This window comes from Aythya marila (assembly GCF_965140915.1).
Source record: "Aythya marila genome assembly, chromosome: 1".
Classification (NCBI taxonomy): domain Eukaryota; kingdom Metazoa; phylum Chordata; class Aves; order Anseriformes; family Anatidae; genus Aythya; species Aythya marila.
The window spans coordinates 11633804-11658616 of record NC_139042.1 but is presented as its reverse complement, the minus strand read 5'-3'; the positions used below and the strand labels follow the sequence as shown (position 1 = coordinate 11658616).

Here is a 24813-nt window from a genome sequence, read left to right as displayed (position 1 = left end):
TGCTTCAGAAGTAGTTGGAAGAAAGGGTGTGTTGGTTGAAAAGGTCATCTGTAGCGTAATTAAAGGATGAAGGAACCTGCAGCCCACGTTGTGGTTCTTCAGGGGAGACGGAGTTTGTACCTGTTACACAGGAGCAGAGGACAAGTGGGACGAGAGCGGTCGCTGGCCAAGCTGGAGCTGTCTTTGCTCTGAAAAGCAGAACGGGAGTGGAGGTGGAAGGAAGGTGTCCCCCTGTGCCCCTGTTCTTTAGGTCACTTATGCAGCAGATAGTAGATAGAGCTGTAGTTACTCGACCTATTTATCCAACAGAAACTTGCAGTACAAGCAGGAGCAGTTTGACTATCCAGTGCTGTTGCTGCTTTATATGGGACACTCCTTTGGGTTAAGCTGTGCCTCATGAATACTTAGAGGCAGCATCCAGCCATCCATGTGAGTAATTCTTGTTTTAGAAGCGAGGTCAATGGCTTCGGTTCATATTTCACAGAAAACTTGGAATACCCATTGCACAGTCTTCATTTCTGTCCATACAGAGCTAAGCTGGGTGCAGCTAAAGACTGAATCTGTCTCTTAGGAGCTGGGCCTATTCCAATAAAAGGGTTTTAGTTTGGATTTGGTTCCTTCGTACAGAAAAAGGACGAGTAGGCTGGAAGGTAACGGAGGGTGGAAGTAGGCCACGCGTGTTAACCACTCCTGCGTTGCTGTGGGAGAGGTTATCCAGGCAGGGTATAAAATAAGTGCTTTTATTATTTCTGTAGCACTTGCTGGTGATTTTTTGTAGTCGGTTAGTCACTAAAATACAGCCTAAAGTCCTCTTAGTAAAAGTGTGGGCAGTAATCTGAGGAGACGGTGGAGCCCGGCAGCACTGAGGTTGGTGGTAAATCTGAAGCCCTGCCAAGCTGCTGGGCTGCACGGGACATGTGCCTGTATTTACACACAGTACATTTTCTACACAAGTTATGAATCTTCATTTTTGAAAACCAGCTTCTCTTTGGCAGGAAAATACCAGCTGTGTACCATAGGTCTTTGCTGCCAGCAGCTCAGCCACGTTAAGGCAGCGTACTTTGGAGATGGTATCTTGGCAGTGCCTCACTTGGGTAAGACTTAGATTAAGATGCAAAATGTTCTTTTAAAAAAAAAATAAAAATAAAAAAATGAATAAGAGGAAGAAACTGGTTGACTGCAAGTATTGTGGTCATTCCGGCAAGTCAGTGGCTTTCATTTACGCTACCAAGATGAAGCCTTTACTCTATCGGTCTCCTGTCCAAACCTCTCCCAGCCTAATCAAGCACGAAGTGGTTGGTGTGTCAGCTCCTTGCTTATTGTAAAACAATCTCCAGTCTTTCTCCTTAGAGAAATAATTTGTTCTAATAGACAACTATGTTAGGATTTCCTATCAGGTGAAGAACCACAAGGGCTCAGCCATGGTTTCCCATCTGTGGCCCCGGCACCCTTAGGTTTTCTCTGGACTTCTTTTAAGGAGTTTCTGGAAACTTGTGTAAGAAAACTTATTCCAGTAAACTCATATGCATGGTGTAGATAACACCTCCTTCTGAAAAACGCTTAGGAGTCAATTAATGAAAAAAGGCTTAAGCCCCTGGCTTAGACAGCAAGGTGCTTGCTCTTGGAAACTGTACCTTTAGGCTAGAGGTAAAGCATGTTAGTCAGGGAGATTTAATTTTTCATCTGGCACGTTCTTTCTGTTTGAGTCATCGACCAAATAAAAATGGCAAAAAACCATGCTTCTCTTAAAGCAGGAGGACATTGTTCATGTTGGACATCCAGAGGGACTATCCTTTTCCAGACAGAGCAGGGAGAACAGCATCAGTGTTCCTTACGTTGTTGGAATTGTAACAAAGATGCTCGACAGTCATCAATTGTGCATGAGCATTCAGCTGAGAAAGTTGTGCTGAGGGGGTTTCTCATTGTTACAAAAGCTTTGCAGTGGATTAACTTCTGAAATTCGGTGGGTCATGTTAACATTTCACTGAGTGGAGTTTTAGGGAACCAAGGCCACAAGTTCTCTTTCCTGTAAACTAGAAGCCTTGTGTCAGCCTCATATTTTTCTGTTGGCTTGAATTTTGATGTGAACAGCTCAGCTGAAGATCTTCATGATGAGGTAGCATAGACAATGCCTGCTTATATTCTTCCAGGTACATATCGATCTAAACAAACATCCTTTTCCCATCAATGAGTAGGGAGGGTACATACTTAAGTTGTCTTCACATTTTAACTCTTCAGGGCTTTTTTATTTTTTCAGCTCTAAATGGATATGACTTCTGATAAGGCACATTCAGAAAAGGGAATAAATATTTCTTTCCTAAAACCAGTATTATTAAAGTGTAAGGTACTCAAAATTACAAAGTAAATGATGCAATACCATCTGTGTTGAATAGATAGCCCAGTAATGTCCTCACCCAAGCAGCTGAGGAGCTGCCTGACATGGGCTGCGTCCTTTAGACTGGAGTAGCAGGACCTTTTTGTTCTCTGCAACAGGCCAGTATAGCTAAAATGCTTCTCTTTGTTTGGGTGATGCCAATTCATACCTATATTAGAAAAATATGTCTGAGCAAATTCATGGTGACGTCCCCTTGGAGCTGCCTCCCAGTCTCCAAGTATTTGCAACTTGAAAACTTCCTGAGCTGGGGCTGGCTTTTCCATATTTAATAACTGTTCGTGCATTTCTCTTCCATGAGCTCCAACATTTCATTCTGAACACACATAAACTCCAGGTGTCCCCAACATCTTATGACAAGGATTTCCACAGCTTAGTTGCACATTTTGGAAGAGGTTTAGTAGCTTTGTCTGGCCTTGTCACTCGCTACTCAGTTCCTAATCCTTTTATTGGAAACGTTCCATGCTGTGTGTGGACTGTGACAGCCAGGAGGCCGTAAATTAAAATATCTTGACGTGCTTCTGACAGCAAGCTCAACAGTTCAGAGTTGCTTTCCAAGACCCAAGCTACTGTAATCCTGTGTGAAAAAGATGGCAGAGAGCTAGCTGTGGAGGCACTAGCACTGAGCTGAGCACGTCTTCCTCTTTTTTAATGATGTCGATCAGAAGGTTTGTTTTTCTGAATTTTGGTGAGTTACTTCCATAAGTCTTAAGATAGTTCCTGCACAAAGATTTAAAATAACTTGTGTGATCATTTCGTACATGAAATGTGTGGAAAAAGGCAGTTAGAAAAACCATGGTTCTGCCATCTGTGTGACTTTCCTATGTCTCAGAATAGAATTTGGTTTTATATAGTACCTGGTAAGTGAAAGGTGCTTGAAAGCATTTTTCTGCAGCAGCGTATTCTGGGACACCATTTATTTGCTCGGTAGTAGTTTTCATCCAGCTGAAAATACTGCAAGAACACAGGCTTATGGGGAGAAAGCATTAGCAGGGATACATGATGGGCTTATTTTTGGAGAATGGGGCTTCTGCAATTTTCCCATCTCCTTGAGATGCCACAAGGAAGCATTAGTGATATCCCGCAGGTAATGAACGCTGCTCGACAAACACAGCAGCCATCACACTACTGGTGTGGCCAGTGCAGCCTTGTTTCTGCAGATAGTTTATCATATGAGTGGTTGAAGGTGGGAAGGAAATCATCTCAGTGAGGTGGGACAGGGGTCAGAGACCAGCTTCCTCTCCTGCAACTGTGGGGGGATTGAGATTCTAATCAGAGGAGGAAATTGTTGTTATTTTTTCCATTAAAGTGCAAAGATAGGACCTGTTATACTTTCCGTGAGCAGATCTCTAAATGATGTTCTTCTGTCCAAACTGTCTAGCTTCATCAGTTAAATCGAAAGCTGGGCAGCAACTGAATTAACATTTGTCTGGTTTCTCAAGCAGGTTGTGCAGCCGAGCTCCACGTGCCCACCTGCCCGAGGAGCTGCCAGCCAGAGGCTTCTTTATAGCTAGCTTTAACTATTTCTGGAAGAGCTGCAGTTGCTCTAGCGACTGCAGCGCAGACATAACCTTCAGAGTCTTATCCTTGGTAAAAATCTAAATCTTTATATTTCAAGGCATGCAGTGCCTGATTTTTTTTGTCTCTGTGCTTTGTCATAATGAATGTGGCGGCATTGCCAAAGAGGAGAGGTGAGAGAATGCAGCCTCGGTGCCAGCCTCTGTTTAAACACTTCTCCCAGTCTGCTTTTATAGTAGCTTGCAGTTAAGTGCACCTTCCTGCACATCCTTGGTGGGGATGATCTCTGCTGGAATACTGTAGCACTTGAAGATGTTCCAGCACGGATTGCAATGGAAACTGTTAGAGGTTTTCTTTAAAATACATTGTTGGAGCGTTTTGATGTTTACTACCCTTAGATTAATCTTATATTTCAAACAGCATACTTGAAATAGAGTTTAAAAAATACCAGCCACTTCCTTCACAGTAGAAGGACGCTGTTACACATTTACAGTATGGATGAATACCATTCAATTTTGCTTGCTTACAAGGCATGTATTTTCAGACAATACTTCTATTAAAAATTCAGTGGAGCATTCTTTGGAAGCAGTTCTGCCAGGGATACATGATGGATTTACATAACCCTAGGGGTCTTTCTCTCTCTTTTTTTTTTTTTAATATCCCCCAGTTATGCCTCTCCGATTGGCAGTGTGCCCAATAACTGTGTGCGCGTTTACGAACCGAAGTATTTAACCATTTGGTTACTGCACGGTAAAGAGGCCGTGCTATCAGTGCAATTAATGTTTAGGTGTTAATTCAGGCCTGCCAAAGCAGCTGCCATTTATCTGTGCCATCTGCCAGAGGTCAGTTCTACCCCTGGCCATGGTCGCTGCCCGCCCTCCACAAGAAGATGGCGGCCATGTGAGGGACCGGCCCGGCTGTGTAGGCCTCACACAGGCGAGCCATGGCAGCGGGTGATGGGCTGTGCCATGCTGCTTCTGAGACTCCTCATTAGTGGCATCACCAGCCCGCCTGCTAATGAGGCATGTTGACCTGAGGCAGGCTGCTTTGCCGATTCAGAGGCTAAAGACCATGTTCTCCAAGCTCCATAATGGTGCTGTGTCTCGGGATGTCAGACTCAGGCTAATTCTGAAGGTGGCAGTGGGCCAAGGCACAGATAAAACAAGTCCCAGCTTAAAAGGCTGGTGTTTTTCACTGTAACTTTTGCCCTTGATATCTGATGCTATTGAAACAGAAAATGCTCTTCTGCCATGCTTGTAGGATTTTGAGTCATCCCGACAATCACAAGAACATCTTCAGTCCTGAGGGCATTTCCTGGGGACCATACAAACCTCCAGTGTTAGCTTTGGGTGTGCAGGGAGGGCAGGAGGCGAGGTCGCCTTGTCTGCTCCAGGGACTGATAAACAAGAAGCTTTGTTTGTTCCTCGTTGCATTTACTCATTTCTTCTGAAGGCTGAAGTAGACTATTTGTTGTCTCGCAGCAGTACAGGTCTTGCCTGGCGTCAGATCATGTCATCTGACCTCGTATCCCACGGATTCCTGTTCATCTGCACGGGGAAAACAAGCCTTGCTATGGCACAATTCACTTCATCTTGAGCTAGACACCAGCTTTCTGATTTGGTTGTTATCTGGCTAATTCTGATTCGGGTGTCAGTGTTTGGTCAATTATATTTCACCCATGATTTCTGGGGCATGGATAAGAACTTAGGTTTTGAGTTTTGACTTAAATTAGATGGAAGTGATTCTCTAGCAACAAGTAAACAGAAGAAATGGCTGTTTGTCTCTCATCCGTTTCATGTGTTGATAATCAATGTGTAGGCGTGGTTGTTGGCACCTTTAGTTGAGCAAATCTTCTCATGAAGAGTTTTCATTTTTCCGGTCAGGACCCTTACTTTCTCAGGTAGCTGTACTCTGTACTTCAGTTATATCACAGTTAAGTTACAGGTGTGACTTCTACACGATACATGCATATCTGTTCTTGGCTTGGCTTCTTAAATAAATAAGGGTTTTGCAGCAAACACATCAATCAGACTTGCAGTCTTTGCTTGTCTTCTTCCAATTTTAGCTGAATGTTAGTTTCGGTTAGTAGCCACAAATAACTTGGAAACTGTAGGTAGAGAGGGTGATACAACACAAGTGGGATTAGAAGAGGATGTAGATATAGATAGGTTTTCTTCATGAAAAAGGAGAGAGGCTTTTCTGACAGTAACTGTGTGTTCACTTCTGAGTTTTTCTCCTGTAGGTTGAGGGTGCCGGATATCTTTCAAAGACTGAGGATCTGCTCTTGGACTTCTGCTGCTTAGCCATCCATCTTGGGTTGGGTAGAAATTGCTGCCCTTTGGTTTCTAATTAGTGTGGATTGTGTTCTTAATAGCTGGTTGAGGGATGGGAACTCGGGATAGGCTTCCTTTTATTGTGTGAAATCCAAAAGGGCTGTAACCTGTTACCAAAGCAAAAGCTCCACATCAATTGTACTGCACTGGCTCTCTTCCCAGCTCCTTGCACCACTTCATCAGCTGTTAGGCACAAAGATGCTGAATTCTTAACACTAAAAGTGACTTTTAAATATTTTGAAATGCTGTTCCATAAGAAAAAAAAAAAAAAAAAAAAAAAGATTTCCTACAGTTTGACTTCCTCTGCAAATTTTCATCTTTATCGCTTAGTTTGCTTTTCTGGAGTTGTACAGTCTGTTAAGAGGAAGAAAGCATTGCAAAACCACTTGAAGTACTGTTAACAAATGACTGTAGGCCAGGACTTTTACTTTGTGAACCTTAACATTTTGACATTGTTTACTGTGAACATCTCTTGTGTTACTTCTGGACATATGTCCTTGGTTTAACCCATTTTAGGAAGGCTCAGTCCTAAAGATGAGTTCTGTACTGTCAGCAGATAGTGTTGTGTATTATTTAAATTACTTTTCTTCATGTTTTTGCTTTTGGCTTGGTTTCTTTTTTTTTTTTTTTTTTTTCTTTACAGAAATAGTTTTGAGAAAGAGAACAGCAAGTTTATGCTTTTAACGTGCATCCATGTTTTTGAAATTACAACAAAATTTAATTTGAAATGACTTGCAGATCTCTTCTGAAGCTGCAAAGCTTCTGATTTATCACCTTAAAGACTGAAAACAGATTTTATTTCATTAAAAATGATGCATCTATGAATGTTTGCCAATAAATTCCAAAATTTCACAGCATTGGTATATAAGCTTTTTTGTCCTCAGTCAGAATCTCTCAGGAGCCTTGAAATGTGAAGACAAGTAAACTCTGTCCATCTTTCCTTCAAGTCAGCAAGACTGTATGCAGTTTTCAATATTATATTAAGCCTCTATAAATTTATGAGAAGTATTAAAGTTTCCACTTGAAATGAATTGGACGTGTCATAAACTGCTGCCACATTTCTGAACTGTTCTTCTGACAGTTAGGTGGATAAATTAAAATGAAACTTGGCATATGTAGAAATAAACAAGAATGGCTTTGAATGATAGTAGAAGCTAGGACACAGTCAGTGTTCAGATAACTTTTTTTTTGATTTTTTTCTTTTTCTTTCTTTCTTCCATGAGGATAGAATAAGCAGGCAGTCCAGTATAGCCCTGTAATTATGTTAGGTATTGCTAAAAGCCAGAGCATTTGGCTGTGGTCAGAGCACATGGAGATGGATCCTTCTCCCAGCACACAAGAACCGAAAGTGGAAATGTATTCAGTAAGCAGTAACAGGGGCAGTAGGATCCAGTTTGGAGGTATGGTCTTAACCAGGAGCAGTAAATAATGCTGCCTGTGCCACGTGAACTAAAATGTGTTTGTGTGTGCCAGGCTGAATAGTACGATTCTGCAGCATCAAGTCTGAGATTTAACCAGCGTATTTCCATTTTGAAGAATTGTAAGAAAAATCTGAGCTTGGGCTGAAGTTGGTGCCTTTGGGGTGATTCTGCCACAGATAGGGAGCCCTGAACCCAGTTCCACTTGCACTCTTGGTGTCCAAATGCCTGGTGCAGCTGACAAAGCCCATCAGATAACCTGGTTCACAGGTTTAACCTGAAGTGCACTCTATGAACTGGGCCTTAATGTTCAACGTAGGCATTAAGTACCATTTAGGATGCTTGAGGGTATCTAGGACATCTATAGGGACTAGTTGATACTGTAGAGACATATGGGGAGCTTATGCCCTTCTGGGAAGGTGGTTGGGTGCCAAGCGGGAGGCCGCAGGGAGTCTTTAGTGGCCTTCAACTCTGCTTTTTAATGCTACTGCACCTTGTTCTCACTCTGCTGGAAAAGGAGTTGAGGCTCCTTGCTGAAATGGAGACACCTCGGTGTAGGTGTTCTAATGAAGGACTTGACTCCAGGTTGTTTCTGCAGATGCAGAATAATGTGTGTCTATGAAGAGAGAGATCACTGAATTTAAATAGCAAAGCTCCTTAGAAATGCTAGATGGTAGCAAAATTGCTTGTAGATTATAATACAAGAGAAGGTTAAAGATCCTTCTATCAAGAAAGAAGGAAATAAGTTTGTGGCTAGGTAAACTACTTGCAGTACATCTTGGACTCTGAGTGACAAATAAAAAATTTGAGCATGAGAAGCGATCAGAAAACTCGTCTTTGTCAAAAATTGAGTTGGTGAACTTCTTCAAGAGCTGGCCAAGAGCTGAAGCATGTTGTTAATACTGTAAATGATTACTTTTTAGAGCAGCACATCTTGGTGCTTGGAAGATGGAGCTATAGTATTACTGGAAGATTAGCAACTAAATTATTTTTCTTTCAGAGAGCAACCCTCTGAATAGTATCTATTGAGATTGAGTAATCAGAATATGTATTCCTCCTTCCTTCAAGACCTCAGAGAGAAAACAAGATAGACTGTTGATTGGACAATGTCAGATTGTCAAAGAAAATATGGACTAAATCTTTATTCTTCAGTTTAAAAAGTCAAGCATGTTGCTTCCCTGAATACCACATTATTATTTTGTTTTTTAGCATATTGTTCCTTTTGGGTTGCAAGCAGAGACAAGTGCAGAACATGGTTACAGGAGTACAACAGAGCAACAGTGACAGTACAGGTTTTTGTTGTAACTGAACGTAACATTCACAGGATAGAGTAGCTGCAAGAAATTTTAAAAGGGCGGATGTTGGATATCTAATGAAAAGGTTTCTCAGCATGCTAAATTGCAAAGATTTATGTGTGTGTACATAAGTAAGTTTTTATGGAGTGGAGTGGAGCTTAAGAGGCAATTTAGTAAATTGAATTAAAAATACATATGCTTTTGATGATTTTCTGATAGGGAGACAATAAAACATGAATAGGCAAATAATCCTAAACTAGGAGCATAATATCCTATGCTGGGAACTTGCAGGTATACAGAAATGATTTACACAAAGTACCAGTAAAATACAAACAAGAGGGGGAAAAAAATCAAAACCAGGAGGAAAAACCATAAATACAATCAAATGCTTAAAGGGAGTAGACGAAGTCTGCTGAACTTGCAGAGATTTAATTAACCCTTTGCCCTTCTGTGCAGTAGGAAAACTGTAGGGACTTTCCGATTCCAAACGCATGTTCTGTGCAAGGTCAGGGAATGGCCTTGGCAGAGAAACATCTGAGGAAGAAGTGTCATAAAGCAGCAGAAAAGCAAAGTAATAAAGTGGAGGGTGAATGGTATTTACCCTTTGGAAACCTCGGAGAGAAGGCGTGAAGCAGAACAGCAGACAACCTGGGTATTAAGCAGCAGGACAGTGTTTGGAGATGGGAGGGCTTGTAATGACTTTTTTTTAAATAGATGATAATGAGGGTCTAAGAAATAGTTGGGGAAATGTAACCTCAGCATGAGCGTGGCTCAAAGTCAGAAATAAAACCCATTTTCCATGTCTGGGGAGGGGAGTATTAGGGAAAATCAGTAAAAATAATAAATAGGAAATACTTATTCATAACCGTTCCCCCAAAGAAATTCCTGCATATTTAGGGGAGAAAAGTTTACTCCTCAGCAGAAACTGATTTTGGGATGCCCTTAGGATTTATATTTGATCTAGTGCTATTTACGATCACGGTGTCTTTCTTGTGGTTGGGATTTTTGTGGAAGTAGTGACTCTGAGCCCTTCACCAGCCTTCCTGTGCTGCTTGCACTGTTCTGGGACCCAGGAGGACCCAAGTGGCAGCATCGCCACAGCTCACAGAATTTCCTCTTGAGGTACAAAATGTTTCTTTCCAGTGATTTTTTCCCCCCACTCACATCATGATGAGAAGTGCAGGATGAATTATAGCTCATATGCACTACTTCTGCCTGAAGCCTCCATACACCCGAATCGCTCCAGCAGCTTTCTGCTTGCCTGTGCTTTCTGTGTTCATGGATATTAAAAATGTGCTTTCTAAACCAGCTGCTTGATCAGCCTTTCCAGATTACGGCTCCGTTTTCATCTGCTTCAAATAAAATTAGCCTCTTTTTACAGCTTGCTAAAAATAGTCATTTCTTTACAGCCTCAGGACATGGTGACTCATGTGATAGCAAAGAAGAAGAAACTTTTATTTCTCTAAACTTCAGCCTCCAACAGGAAAGCTGCTGCGGGCCGGCCGTGCTCCCAGATCCCACATGTGGCTCAGGGCCTTGCTCTCAGCCAAGGGCCTCCGGCTGTCTTGTCCTCACCGCTGTGTCCTGGTGTCTCCTTGGTTCTTGAGGGAAGGTGTGAGGTCACCACAGTAACTAAAGTCAGCCTTTGAGATGACAGAATTGCTGAAGGAATGAGGTTGGAAGGGACCTCAGGGTCCATCTGGTTCAACTCTTGCTTAAGCAGGGGCACCCAGAGCAGGCTGCCCAGGACCATGTCCATGAGATTTTGAAGATTTCCAAGGAGGAGACTCCACAGCCTCTCTGAACAACTTGTGCCAGTGCTCCGTCACAGCAGAGAAGTGCTGCCTGGTGGTCAGAGGGAGCCTCCCATGTGCCAGTTTGCACCCATTGCCTCTTGTCCCATCACAAGATTCAGCTTCTGGCTCAGGGGTGCTCTGGACACATCCAAGGAGGAAGGTGTTTCTCATTGCTGAGTACAAATTGGCCATTCACGTGGAAAATAGTTCCGCTTCACAATCCTTAGATTCCCAATATTTAGCTCATGACACTGTTCCAAGTACAGTTTAAGGACAGAAAGCAAGTCATGGATAAAAGCTCCTCAGGGCTGACACGTAGGTTTGTCTGTCCGTCGCACCGCAGCGTGACGCTTTGGAGGTTGTACTGTGGCATGAAGTGGGCCCCCTCTGCCAGTAAACCTTCCCTGGCCTACTTCTCTGTTCATCTTTAAAGCACTTTGTTATTCTCTTTCCTAATCAGCACCCCCAGAAATGACTCTTAATGTAAATGGAGTTGGTTACAAACCTTTTGAGATCACTTATTTCTCACTTATTCATACTCCAGCAATGCGTTGATGGAGGAACACGAAGCAGAAATGGCTCGTGGACGTGTGTATGGTATTGCAGTTGCTGAGCAACCTGTTCCTTGGTTCAGTCATTTAGCATAAGAATCCAATTTCAAATAAGATATTTGGGACCCTGCTTGACTTAGTATGCAACAGCCAGCGTAACCTGCAAGGACGAGTTGAGCAGGAAATCGAAGCAGCTTTCTTGGGAAACAAAAAAAAAAGCTTTGTGGGAACTTCTCATCATGAAGGACCGTATATCTAAACCGTTGCTTTCTAATTCCCATGTGTAGCTTTTCATGTTTGAGTCCTTGGGTAGGTCTTAGATCCCTGCTCCATATACAGCATGCCCAGGAGCAGTGGTTTTTATCTACAGTTCGACAAAGACGTTATCTTACTGAGTGCTTGCAAACTTCCTGTCTTTTTATTAATAGCATCCTAAGAACAAGCTCGTTTTAACTTGTTTCAGTAAACCAGAAGCTTTGGCGAGAAGGCAAAATAAACTTCTCTGTTGATGGAAGCGACTGGTATAGACCTCCAGTTACGTACCTGAAGCGTTGAGGCAGCCATGTTGAACGGGGAGTGTAGGAGGTGGAGGCCATAGCCCGCTGAAAGTGGGATAATAACGCTGCTTTTTGCCCCAGTCTGGCCTAGATGGGCAGCTGGGCAGAGTGGGGTATACCTCAGCGAGCACACTGGTGGAAGCAGTGGTCCAGCTCTGCTTTCGATGTGCCCTTATGCCAAAGGCTAAAGGTCTGCAGCTGTCCAAGTCGTCTCCCTCGCACAAGCTGTTTCCTCCAGATACTTGGTATGAAACAAAGGCTTTCAAAGTCTAATATCCAAATAACCTTCATAAAACAAGAAGTATACAACATCTGAAGTAATTTGGAAAAGATTTATTTTTCTGAATGGTGATAAAGGTAGCTAGCTAGGACTGCTAGCAAAATGGTGCATATAGAACTAGAAGATACCTTCTGAGCCCTGAACAGCTATGTGGAGAAGGGGTCTCATGGGCAGGTATCCAGTCCCTGTACTTTTTTCAGGACTTCAGACTGCATATACGTGATTGATAAGGAGTATGTTGCAGCGCTGTAGGGCTGTGACAGCAGGCAGTGGTCACAGTGAGTTGTCTCCTTGTTTTTATGCAGTGGATTCAGCTCATTTCAGAAAATAAGTGAAAGCACGCATGAGTACATTCTTCATCATTTAACAGCTAATTATTCCAAAGTAACAAATGTAATTGTCAAGAGAGTTTGTTTTGGAACATCTTTCCTGAATAATCACTGCTGGTTTTTGCATGTTTTTTCATAATCTAATTTAAAAAAGGACAGGATGTTTTTAAGACACAGAGCAGTTGTTACGCATTTCTAGCATCTTCATGTTCCTGTGTGGAAATCAGTGGCACGCTCGCTCTCAGACCCACGCTGGTCTTTGTGTACGTGGCCATTACACGTAAGGCTGCCTGGTAGAGTCATTGAGGTATTTAAGGGTCATTTGTTATGGAAAACCTTAGACTTTTATGTTAGGGGCATGAAATATTTGGCATGCAAATCTGATACTGCTGTTGATGGGTAACTTATTAAGAGTCACTTGCACTGCGTTGTCATTAGTGACCTTAAAAATGCGCAGCGATTGTTTCCAGATACGTGGAATATCGCTGGAAAGAGAAAAAGAAGGAAGGCAAGAAGTTGCTGTTTTAAATTACTGGAAGGGGAGTTCAGATGAGATGTTAGGAAAACTTTGTAGTGATCAGAGGAGTTAGTCACTGAGCTGAGAAACCTGGGGAGACAGGGGAACCGCTGTCTCAGGGTCTTCAGGAGCAGGTTAGATGGACGTTGGTCAGGAGTGATGCTGGAAGGGCTCCTCTTCCCTCCAGGTGGGTCCGAGAGCCAGGAAACCTCTCCAGGTCCCTTCTCACCTTCTCTCTGTCAGTGGCAACAGTGTGAAAGCCTCCGTCACTTTCCTTAGTTCAATTTCATATCTCTGATAAACCAAAAGTACTCTGGTTCTTGTTACACTACCTGCCTATCATGTACTTAAAATAACATCATCAAAGGGCATTTAATAATTTGTAGGCTCTAGCCATTTTTCTAGCTGTGGTTGGCACATCAAGATGTGTACTGCATGTTTTATTCTTTCCTGGGCTTGGCAGCTGAGCAACGTAGTCTTTTTGTCTTTTTCTTCAGAAGGAGTCTTTAACTGGGTCTTGCTGATGCATATATAGGGGGGGAATGGGCTTTTCAAGACTGGATTTGGAACACAAAGTGCTTATGCTCTTCTAAACACTTAGAATCTAATTAGATTCTCATAATGAAAAAACAACTTTTTGATTATAATTTCCCAAGTGTGGGCTTTGTGCACATAATGGTAGTGATAGTTTTTTTTTCTCCCCTCTGCTTTCCGAACTTCAATCTAGTAAACTGCCAGTTTTAGCATAGTGCCACATTTTTGATTGCTGTTGTCCATGTATCTTTAACCCAACCTATAAAATAATCAGGATCAATTTTTTATTTTTTTTTTTTTGTCTTGTCCCTTGCCAAAATTCATACAGTTCTTTCGAGCAAAACGCGGGAGGCGCAGCGGCATGGTGGTGTGATGACTTCACCTGTGCACTGGGCTGTAAAACATGCAGGTGGCCTTGGGAAGAGAACCAAGTCAAGGCCTTTAAGATCTAATCTTGCAAGATAAGGCGAGTTAATGTGTTATTCCTCATGCTGATACAATTATGTGTCTGTTTTGCAGGAAAAAAGAGTCCAAGTCTCTCCACCGTTAACAAGAGGACCAAGTGCCTTTATACCAGAGAACGAAGTAAGTTTTAGCTGAGCTGGTTGTGTGGGAGCTTTTTATTTATTTATTTATTTTAAATGGAAACACTGAAGGACACTTTTACATCTTTCTTGCCCAGTGGTAAATACGTGGATGAGCCCCGTTGTCAGCACAAGTAATGGTTTATCCAGAGCATGCTCCAGTGGATAAGAACCGTGCTGTCCCTTCAAATGAGTGCTGCCAGTGGTCTTGCTCTCAGTTGTCCACACTCCCTGAGACAGCCGTGAGTGCTGGCTCTGCTCTTTTTGTGGGGGATGATCAGTTCTTACTCCTCATGTCAGGCCTGAGGGGAGACCTACCTGGTACTGCAGCAGCTCTCAGGGCAGTCACTGACCTTCAGTCTGAGTGAACCTAAAAATATGACTAACTTCTTAGACTCTAACTGCAGCTCTTTAAGGGAATTTATGGTCGAAAGGAACGGTTTGACTTTAGACTCGAGATTTCTGTGCATGATTTAATGTTCAACTTAAGCCTTGGTTTGCACCTTGCTACAGTAAATAGAAACTTCCCTTTGCTGTAGTTCTTTTACCCTGATATTAATCTTCCCAGAGTATTATTTATTGATTGATGAATTGTTTAGGATGGCAGACTATAAAACCAGGGCCTTTTTTGTTTTGCTTTTAAGTAGTTACTACTACAGGCAGATAAGTCATGTGCTAGAAGGGCCAAAAAGAAATTTCTGAAAGATAAGATATCTGTTCTTTGAGTCTCTCTCTGTTTATACACTGAAGACTTGAAACTAAAACCAAACATAGTCACTTTAAAGCCTGGCATCAAGAAACATAATGAAGCAAAAAAAGATGTCAAAATGAGCCTTGTAGACTTGAGAAAGGGAGAGCAGAATGAGTTGCAGCCAGCCAAACTTGCGAGAAGGACTTCACTTGTGTATAAAACATGAACTTGAGATGCTGAACCTCGTAACGACTTGATTTTTCTCATTAAGACAATAATTGCATGAACAGGAGAAAAATGAATGTAATTGAAGTGTTAACATATAACATTTTGAGAGGATTCTTAATGAACTCATTTCACAACCAATGAACTTAGAAAAAAGTGCTAGCTAACAGTGCATAAGGAAAGCACTGGGCCTTCAGCAGGAGTAACCTCAGCAGTTACCAGTGATGGAACCTCCACCTGTAGGAATAAAACAGGCAGTGTCACAAACAAATGTTAAATATTGTTTGTTAAGCAAACAGCTACTTCTGTCCCCTTATTCCTTGGCATTAAGTAATGTAGTGCATAGGAAGGATGTAGCCAGAGATTGGTCACACATTAAGTGTCTCACAAATCTTGCTAAGAACACTGCTGTTATCAAAGCCTGCTTTATTTTCATAATGAAGAGAATATGGACAGAGTAACAACAAATTAATTGTAAAGCATCCTGTTAAAAGTGCCATAAGGCTTTACAAGAAGAATAAAAAAGTGTTTTTGTAAATCCATGGATGGTAATAAATCAGGAGGAAGTACATACACAGTATGAAAAGGATAGTATAGGTGGAGATAAATCTCAGAAGCAATAATGCTGCATATTGCTGTGCCTCACATAGCAACAGTGCAGCCCTACAGGATTATATTTCAATTCTGCCAGCAGAATTTCTTCTCAGTGGGACTGAAAAGTGGAATGTTCCCAAGAAACTACTAAATGAGACAGACGTATCTTTTATACCTGGAAAATAAGCTTACTTAAAAATACAGGGGACTCCTTAGAGTGGAATGATGGATATGTAATAGTGAGTGAGATTGAATGATCTATAATGTATGAATAATGTTCTGATGGTAAAAAAGTTCCTAAAGAAAACTGAAGAGGCATCATTTTTGGTACAAAACAAAGAAAAGCTGTAAGAGTGAAGAGCAACACATGTAAAATTTATGAGGCTGCCTGACTGTGTCTTCTCTTTCTCTCTGGGCCCACAAATTAAAACAGGGAACCGCGGTGGTGAGAAATGAAAAGGTAGTTCATGTTGTTCATGTTTCTTTGCATATAGACGAGATTTGATGGAAAAAGATATGAAACACTGTATGTTCATCAGCCTGTCATAAAGAAGGAAAACATACTTTAAATAAAATAGCTCAGCAAGAGTTGTGTCTTCCTGGTTTTAGGCACTTTCTATCTTCACGTGCAGTGAACTAGCTGAAATGGTTTCCCATTCCGCAGTGTTTGCTGGTCTGATACTATGCAGTTTCAGAATAGCTGTTTTAGCCTTTTGCTTGTAGCTTCAATGGCGAGCATGTTTAGAATGGCTGCTCTTGGTGATAAACACTGAGTAATAGCACTAATTCTGTGTCGGGGCTTGCAATTCAAGAGCTACTTACTTGTACTGCTTCATTTCATCTTGTGCCCAAGATTTGGATCGGCTGGAATAATTAATGAACAGCTTTTGTTTAAAGAAAGCGTTAAATTCCTATTCTAAATAATACTTGAATGTTATGGACAAATTAGCATTTGATCTCCTCTTCAATTTTACAAACACAGAAGGAGTAGATTGCCAGACTGTTTCTATAATTTGGTTACATAACTCCGTTCCTCTCTATTAACTCTGAAATTGTTTTTAGGGCTGAATGCTCGGGTGATGTGTATCTATACAGGCTGACATCCGTAAAGACTCTACTTTCCATTTAGATTTTGCTTCCTTACAGATCTCACACAAATCTGACTTTAAGCGTCTGAGGGTTCTTATCCTTTTCAGAAAGCTTTACAGAAAAAAATGTTTTTGTTTTTAGAAACATATTAAAATAACAGAGGTACAGTGTAAAGTGTTCTTCAGTTCCCTGTATACAAATAGCATCTGTATGTGCATATTCACATGCAAACAGGCACGTATATTTACATACATACATCCGGATCTCCAGAATTAGCTGCAAGTTTTTTTACACAAGCAAACCTTTCATAGTGCAATATGTTTCTCTTCAGGGCTAAAGCTGGCCAAAATCTCATTTTCTGCTAAATTTGTCCACCTTATTTTTAAGGTTATGCAAGCAAATGGTTTGGATGAACGTACTAATCTTCTTGTGGAAGAATACTCCACATCTGGTCGCCTGGACAACATCACGCAAGTCATGAGCATCCACACTCAGTACCTGGAGTCTTTCCTCCGCAGCCAGTTCTACATGTTGCGCATGGACGGGCCCCTTCCTTTGCCCTATAGGCACTACATCGCTATAATGGTATGTACCAGCAGGCTGTGCATTTTCTCCTGTGAACTTGACTCTCTTATTAGGGGAAAAAAAAAAAAAGGAAGAAGGAAGAATTCAGAAAGAAGAGACCAGTGTGATATTTTGACAGGGTGTGAATTTTTCTGGTTGGTTTTTATCAGAATTAAGCATGCCTTGCTACAAGGTGTTCAGTGAGAAGGGCGATTCACTTCTCACATGCCCATGAGAATGAGGTTTTAAAGAGAGCTGTTAAAACTCTGTCACATTCTGGGCATTTATCCATCAGCACACAGCAGCAGGGTGAGATGCAACGGTCTGGAGTCACATCAAATTCCAGGTGGGCACATGGAAAACGGATTTTACCGTGAGGATGCTCAGACTTTGCAACAAGGACCAGGAGAGGTTGTGTGATCTCCAAGGATGGACGTTTTGTCTGGACAAGGCTCTGAGCAACCTGATCTAAGTCAGCCCTACTGTGAGATGAGGTTGGACCAGACGTCCTCTAGAGATGCCTTCCAACCTCAATTAGATTCTGTGCTTCAGAGTAATCCACTTACACTTACTAGAGAACCCTCCCTCCAGCGTAGAGCTTTACAATATAAAACATGGCCTTTTGCAACTAAATTTATTTTTTTGTGTGTGTTAATATCCTGCTTCCACCTGCAACAAAACCAGATTACATGCTAATGTGCTGACCTTTTCCCTTTGTGTTCAATTATTTTAGGCAGCTGCCAGACACCAGTGTTCCTACCTAATAAATATGCACGTTGATGAGTTTCTGAAGACTGGCGGGATTGCAGAGTGGCTGAACGGTTTAGAATACATTCCCCAAAGACTGAAAAATCTGAACGAAATAAATAAGCTCCTTGCACACCGGCCCTGGCTGATCACAAAAGAGCACATTCAGGTACCTGTTAAATCATGCCTTCTAATAGCAGTAAATGTCCAGTAATGAGAACTACTGTAGTGTCCAGTTAGGCTTCGTTACCTTGAGTTAAAAAATTCAGGGAAGTACTAGAGCATTGAATAAACCAATAAATTCTTCTTTGTGACAAAGGCAACAAGATTTATTTTTTAGGAATGGCATTGGCTATGATAACCCCAAGAGAAAAGAGGTAATACATCAGGTTTCTCTTTTTTTATCTAGTGAGAGTGTGTGCAAGAGGAATACGGTGTTATTGGAGGAAAGAAATTGATCCCTTTTTAAAGTATATAGCAGTCTTATACAAAAGCTGGGGCCAAAATAAATTTTATATTTACACTTTTCTTATTCTCATTTCAGAAACTTGTCAAGACTGGGGAAAATAATTGGTCTCTTCCTGAACTGGTGCATGCTGTTGTCCTGTTGGCACATTATCATGCCTTGGCAAGTTTTGTATTTGGTAGTGGCATTAATCCAGAGAGAGATCCGGATACATCTAATGGAGTCAGACTTATAGCAGTCAACAACTTCTGTGTCTGTGATCTTGCCAATGACAACAACATAGAAAATGCATCCCTCACAAGTAGCAACTTTGGGGTTAGTGTTGCAAGAAGATTCTTTTGCTTGCCTCTGTTTTGCATTAGAAAGCTTTCTTCCATTCTTTCCTGTTTAAATTTCAGGGTAGCTTGAAAGTTTTTGTCTACTTTACTGGAATGCTTGAGTCTGGTAACTCTTACGTTAGCTCTAACAGCTTGCCGTGTAATCCATTTCAAAACCACAGCGAAATGGAGGATGATAGTCAGAGTAATGTGATTTTAATAGCTAATCTCACAACCCATTGAGCAAGACTAAAACTTTGCTTCCAATTGAAAGCTTAAAGTCCCAGTGTCTGCAGATAGTGTATCACTGACTGGAGCATTGTGTCATCCGTGTCCTTATCGTGTGGAATGACAGAAGAAATGGGGAAAAAAAACAGAGGTCACGATATGCATTTTGACTTCTAGGCCTCCAATCACAAAACAGGTCAATTTTGAAGCTTTTCCATGTAGATGAGAGGAAATGTCTGAAATAAGATGGCTTTGTTCCTCATGCGGGTGTTCTGGTCTTGAATCAACCAACAGAGGACTTTGATTACTGGCTAATTAACTTAAATGTGGACTTTTTTCTGAAAGCGCCTTTGAAGGAAGGTCCTTGAATTAATCCCGATTGCTGACTTAGCCTCATCTCCTTTGATGGAAGATAGGGATTATGAGCAGAGTCACTGATACATTTGTAAAAATTAGCAGGCAGCTTACAGGCTGAGCGTGTGATCCATCAGCTCAGTTCCTGCATCCGAGGTTTCTGGGCTGCAGGACACACTAGCTAAAATCACTGGGATGTCTCATTCTGCATCAGTAGTGGGCAGAGGGCTGCTGCGGACTGCGTGCTGCTTGTTAGTGAGTGATACACAATTAAACATTTATATCTGTGAGCAGAAGATTGAAATCAAAAGGAAATGATGGAAAAGGAAGACCAAACAATTTACCTTATGAAAAATCTGAATGACAAATAGAGATCACATAGCCCAAACTTTGGTGCATTTCTAGCAAAGAGGCCTGTTTTCTGCATAAAAGCAAGAAAAAAAGTCTGCATAATGGTTGTTTTGAGTACAGAACATGAAAATAAGAAAAAAGAAAAAGAAAATCCTGGTTTTCTGTCTCAGGTTGTATTCCTGTATTGCAGTGTTGTGCTGTATCTCCTCAGTAAGGTCCTTAGCAGTACCAGTATACTGAGTAAAGGCACCTTCAAGTTAAAAATTGTTTCCTGATACACATGGGGCACGTAGACAGATTTTCCCAAGCAGTCTTTATGGTGGAACATACGCTTTTAGCGGTTTGCACCTTCAAACACCACCCCTTTTTGCTGTTTATCTTGCTGCAGTAGCGTAGCGTGATAGATGAGAGTAACACCACCTCCCTTCTTCTGACTTTCTGACAGCTGTTTGTCTGTGCTCTCTGTGACAAAACGCATTCTGGCTTCAATTCTTATGTTTGCTGCTGTCTTTTTTTCTTTTTGAGAACACTCATTGTTGAGCATGAAATCTGAAGATGACACATGTTGTCTATCTTCTAATTTTGCAGAATGTCATGGTGTTTTTGCAGATTGCAGATTCTTTAAGCGAGCTGGAGGCCTTAATGGAGAGGATGAAGAGGCTGCAAGAAGATAAAGAGGATGAAGAAGCCTCTCAGGAAGAAATGGACACTCGCTTTGAGAAGGAAAAGAAGGAGAGCCTGCTAGTAATTAGTGGAGGTATTTGTGCTTTGCCAGCTCTGTTTTGTTTGTGCTTTTCAAGAACTAAACACTGAGTCCAGTTCAATGACTACAACTCCTGTCCATTTTTTTATTCTCTCTCTTGGCTTAAAAAGGGTGACCTGCTTCACCTCCTTAACATTTCTTGATTGGCAAATACCAACATCCATTTCGTTACTTGAAATTTAGCTTTTCTGTGTTAAAAAAAAAAAAAAAAGCCTTTAGGCTTCTTTAAAGAGTTGTGTGTAAATTCCTCTCTTTGTGTGCTCTATATATTCAAATTAATTCATCCATGCCTGGAAAGGATATCAACGAATTGACGACTTGCTGTTTTGAGCAATCCTACCGCTGTGCTTTTCCATTACCTGTACTATGTCAGAGATTTCTTAGCATTCAGTTTATCTGTAAGTAGTATTCAAAATTCTGAGCTGAAAGATTCTTTTCCAGTGTTTTTCATACACCCTGAAGGCCTTCATCGCTAAAGAACATGCAACTAAATGTTTCGTACAGCCAGCAGGTTGTTCTTTTTTCCAAAGAAAGTGTTTCAACCAATATTGTTAATCCAATCAGAATCTCAGATCATCTCCTCACATTAGAGGTTACCTGAAGCTTCTAGTTTTTATCTTTGTAAGAAATGACCCATAAAATGCCACGCATCGCATGAACACTGTTCTTTGTGAATTTAGGGCATCAGTATGTGTTACTAGTAGCTTCAGAGAAAATCTGGTAAGAAAGTTGAAGCTACACACTACTGGGTAATCGATTCTCGTTATTCAGACTATGAGCCAGATCAAGCATGTTTAAAGGCATTTAAGTTTTTGTGCACCAAGCCCAAAAGGGAGGAAGAACATACTGTGAATCAGCAAAGGTTTTGTGGCTTTCTACATGTATGCAAAATCACTGAAAAGAAACACATCCAGCAACATCACTGTTGGATTTTTTTTAAAATGGGCATTGTCCATTTTCAGTCTGTTTTAATTTGGTCAGGCAGTCTCAGTGGTGTAGATAAACCAACGCTCATTGCAGTTCCATTATCAAATCAGGGCTTCCGTAAGTCTGCAACGTCAAGCTTACAGGCACGAGGTGTTGTTTGGGCCAGGAGCGTTTCGTTGATGTGGTTGCTGATTGCCTTGTTGACTTTCCTCCTTTTTTTTTTTTTTTCCTTTTGCTGAGTTTGAGCCGAGGAGTCTGTGTGCGTTGTGCCTTTACCCTGCCATGAAATCCAGGGGAGAGGAGCGTGTGCGTGCAGGTTGTTCATTCTGCACTGAGGACTCACTGTAGCAGATGCTGTGCAAGCTTCTTCCTACGCCGTTATGTTTTGATTGTTTAATGAGGCAAAGAGGAGATAAAGCACTTCTGCAATTCTTAGCTGAACTGACTTTTTAAGGTGCTAACAGTGGACATCTGGCCGCTGCTCTGTCAATGCATGTGGAAGCAAGCCAGGATTTTAACATCAGGGTCAAATGCAGTCAGCTATGCAGTGGTCAACTTCTGCAAAGGTGGTTACACAATCGAGCCACCTGTTTATTCAGGAGGGAAAGATTGATTCCTGATAGAAAACCTGCACTTGCTTAGTGACATGTTTTGGAGCTCTTTGAAGATGCTTGGTTACTAGAGCTCCTGGCGAAATTTCAGCCTGATGTTCTGTAGACCTCTTTGCTTTCCTGTAATGTGTAGTCGATATTTACAAGCGGAGCAGAGCCTTGCTTTCTCGTTGCTCATATTCTGGGTTACAGAACAGAGCTGGTGTAATTCTGGACACCGTACCTGTTCAGCATGACAATCGTGTTGTCAAGGGTACGGTTTTTCTATTTCTTATCCTAGCATAATAACTTTACTAACAAGATTCATCTTGCCTGATTCAGGAGATGACTCTATGATATCTAGCCTTCTTCAGGAGTCAACAGAGAGAGGAGCACACCTCCAGAAATGCAGCCCATTTTGCAGAAATATCTTAGCTGTCTGGTGTAGGCTGACATTTAATTGGCTTGATGAAAAGGATGGATCCCATACAAGTAGATTGGGATTGATTTTTTCCTTCCTTCATACCTTTCTTTTCCTTTGCACATTTTTTTCAGTTGCTCTCTAGTCCATCAGTAACAGCAGCAGTTGGAAGTCAGTACTAATTCCTGCCTAAACCAAAGCATTTTGCTGTGTTTTTTTCTTTTCCACAGCATTTGACGATGAAATAGTTTCCACAGATGTCTCCCGCTATATTGAAGATCCTGGGTTTGGGTACAAAGACTTCGCAAGGCGAGGAGAAGACCATCTGCCAACATTCAGAGCTCAGGTAGCATCTCTTTAAAGTGCATCACTCAAAGAGTGTATGTATATGTCATTACAGGACAGAGTGTAAAGTAGTTGTAGTGGGACGTGTTGCATGTGCTTTTCCTTGCTATGGTCCATTAAATAGCTTGCAAGCTTCTATAAATTTACCAGAGATGAGTCTTTTACTGTTCATAAATCTCAAACAAGGGGGTTTTTAGCTTTCAGTCTCATTCTAAGTATTACCAGGAGTAATATTTGAAAACTGCAAAGCTTATCAATCAATATGGAATAAAAGTGAAAGAAAAAAAATGATTTTTTTTCTATCCTTCCAAATGTGAAAAAAAAACCCAAAAAACTATTGGAAGAACACCTTATTCCTGCCATTTTTATCAAGTGTTCTCTGTCCTGTGGTTATCAATAAATAGATGCTTACATGTCTGTGAGCTTAGTGAGTCATTCCTGTGGACACACCATATCACTGGACTTTGAATGTCTGGAAAGAAAAGGAGTTCTTAAATATGATTACTGCAACACTGAAGTTTTTGGTTCTTCATGAGTATATATATATATATATTTTAGAGCTGCTGAAAGAAATGTCCTTTTGTTTATACATTGTCATACATCCTGGCATCTTCATCCATAACCGGCGTCACAAACCTCTTCGTAGTATGTACCAGCAGGGACGCTCTGGGTAATTCTGTTCCAGGTTATAGAGTAGATCAGTCAGCAGTTACAGATAAATTGTAAGCAATGGAAGAAATCTTAAACCAAAACTGAGAACTTCAAGTAAAACACACTAGGTTCAGGAGAACTCAATGGTCAGAGGATGTACCTAAGGCTGAAAAATACAGAATCTGTGATCACTTTCAGGAAATGTATTTATCTATATAGCAGCCGTTGCTGATCTGGATAATTTACTCTGTGGTCTTTATATGAGCCTGAGGTAGGTAGCTATTGCCAAAAAGAGAAAGGCAGAGACAGAGCCTGTAAATCAATGCCGCTTAACTACTTTAGGAGCAGCAGGCTCCCATGGAAAAAAGCTCAACAGAAGTTGAAATTGGAACTAAAATGTCTCTGCTCTTAAATAAACAGAACAGCTTCTGGCCTCCATTCAAAGGAGTCACCTTAGTAATTTAACTTTATTAGCATGTCCTGCTCTCGAGCAGTGAGATGTATATACCCCCAGCCCCCAAACGCTCTGCTATTAATGCTACTTCAATTGAAGTAGCATCCCAAAACTCTGCCATAAATTCAGTCCTTAGTCTCTTGAAGCAAGATTATCGTTTGTCTCTGCGGGTTTAAATTCAGCAATAGGAAAAGGCATTTCACGCACAGCAGAATGTCTTTCAGTCTTTCTGGTTTTTCTTTTTCATGGTTGGTATGAATCAACTATGTTGTTAGTAAACGCTGCTTTTGCAGCAACGAAGCCCCCATCCTGGGGCTTCCATTTTCAGAGGCTTTTATAATGCCCCCTGGGTGTCCTGGACACTTTTGCAGGGCTGGTAGATCCGGCATATCTCACAGGCTTTTTAAGGTAGTTTGGACCAGCTGCTGAGTGCCAAATGTGATGCTGTGGGGCATTTCAGATGTCACCAAATTCCTCTTTTATGCAGCTGTCCTTGATAATATTCCCCACAATCCTAAGCAGTTGGGTTCAGTCCAATAGATGAGCTCTACAGCATGTGGGTAGGAGCCCCTTGCACACTGGTACTTCTTGAAAACAGCCTTACGCAGAAAAGGATGTGGAGATCATAGAATCACAGAATGGTTTGGGTTGGAAGAGACCATAAAGGTCATCCAGTTCCACCCCCCTGCCATGGGCAGGGACACCTCCCACCAGGCCAGGTTGCCCAAAGCCCCATCCAGCCTGGCCTTGAGCACCTCCAGGGGTGGGGCGTCCACAAAAAAACAAACAGACGAACATGAGATGATGCCCTCAGTTGTAGTAAGGGTATGTGGCTGAGAGATTGGCAAGAATCTGGGCAACTAATGTGTTCTGTTATAACCACAGCACGGGGAGTGGTTGTGTGCTGCTCTGGAGCAGGGTCATTCTCCCCC

At 41.6% G+C, this 24813-nt stretch overlaps 1 protein-coding gene across 1 annotated transcript in view; it reads left to right on the top strand.

Annotated features, from left to right (window-relative positions):
- The window catches only part of SESN3 (sestrin 3), a 37440-nt gene that overhangs the window by 10381 nt on the left and 2246 nt on the right, over window positions 1–24813 (top strand). Inside the window, exons 2-7 of the mRNA XM_082765342.1 lie at window positions 14040–14105; window positions 17091–17288; window positions 18001–18183; window positions 18559–18795; window positions 20340–20487; window positions 22662–22777. Of these exons, the coding sequence (XP_082621468.1) occupies window positions 14040–14105; window positions 17091–17288; window positions 18001–18183; window positions 18559–18795; window positions 20340–20487; window positions 22662–22777 (948 nt within the window). The remainder of the gene's footprint in view (window positions 1–14039; window positions 14106–17090; window positions 17289–18000; window positions 18184–18558; window positions 18796–20339; window positions 20488–22661; window positions 22778–24813) is intronic.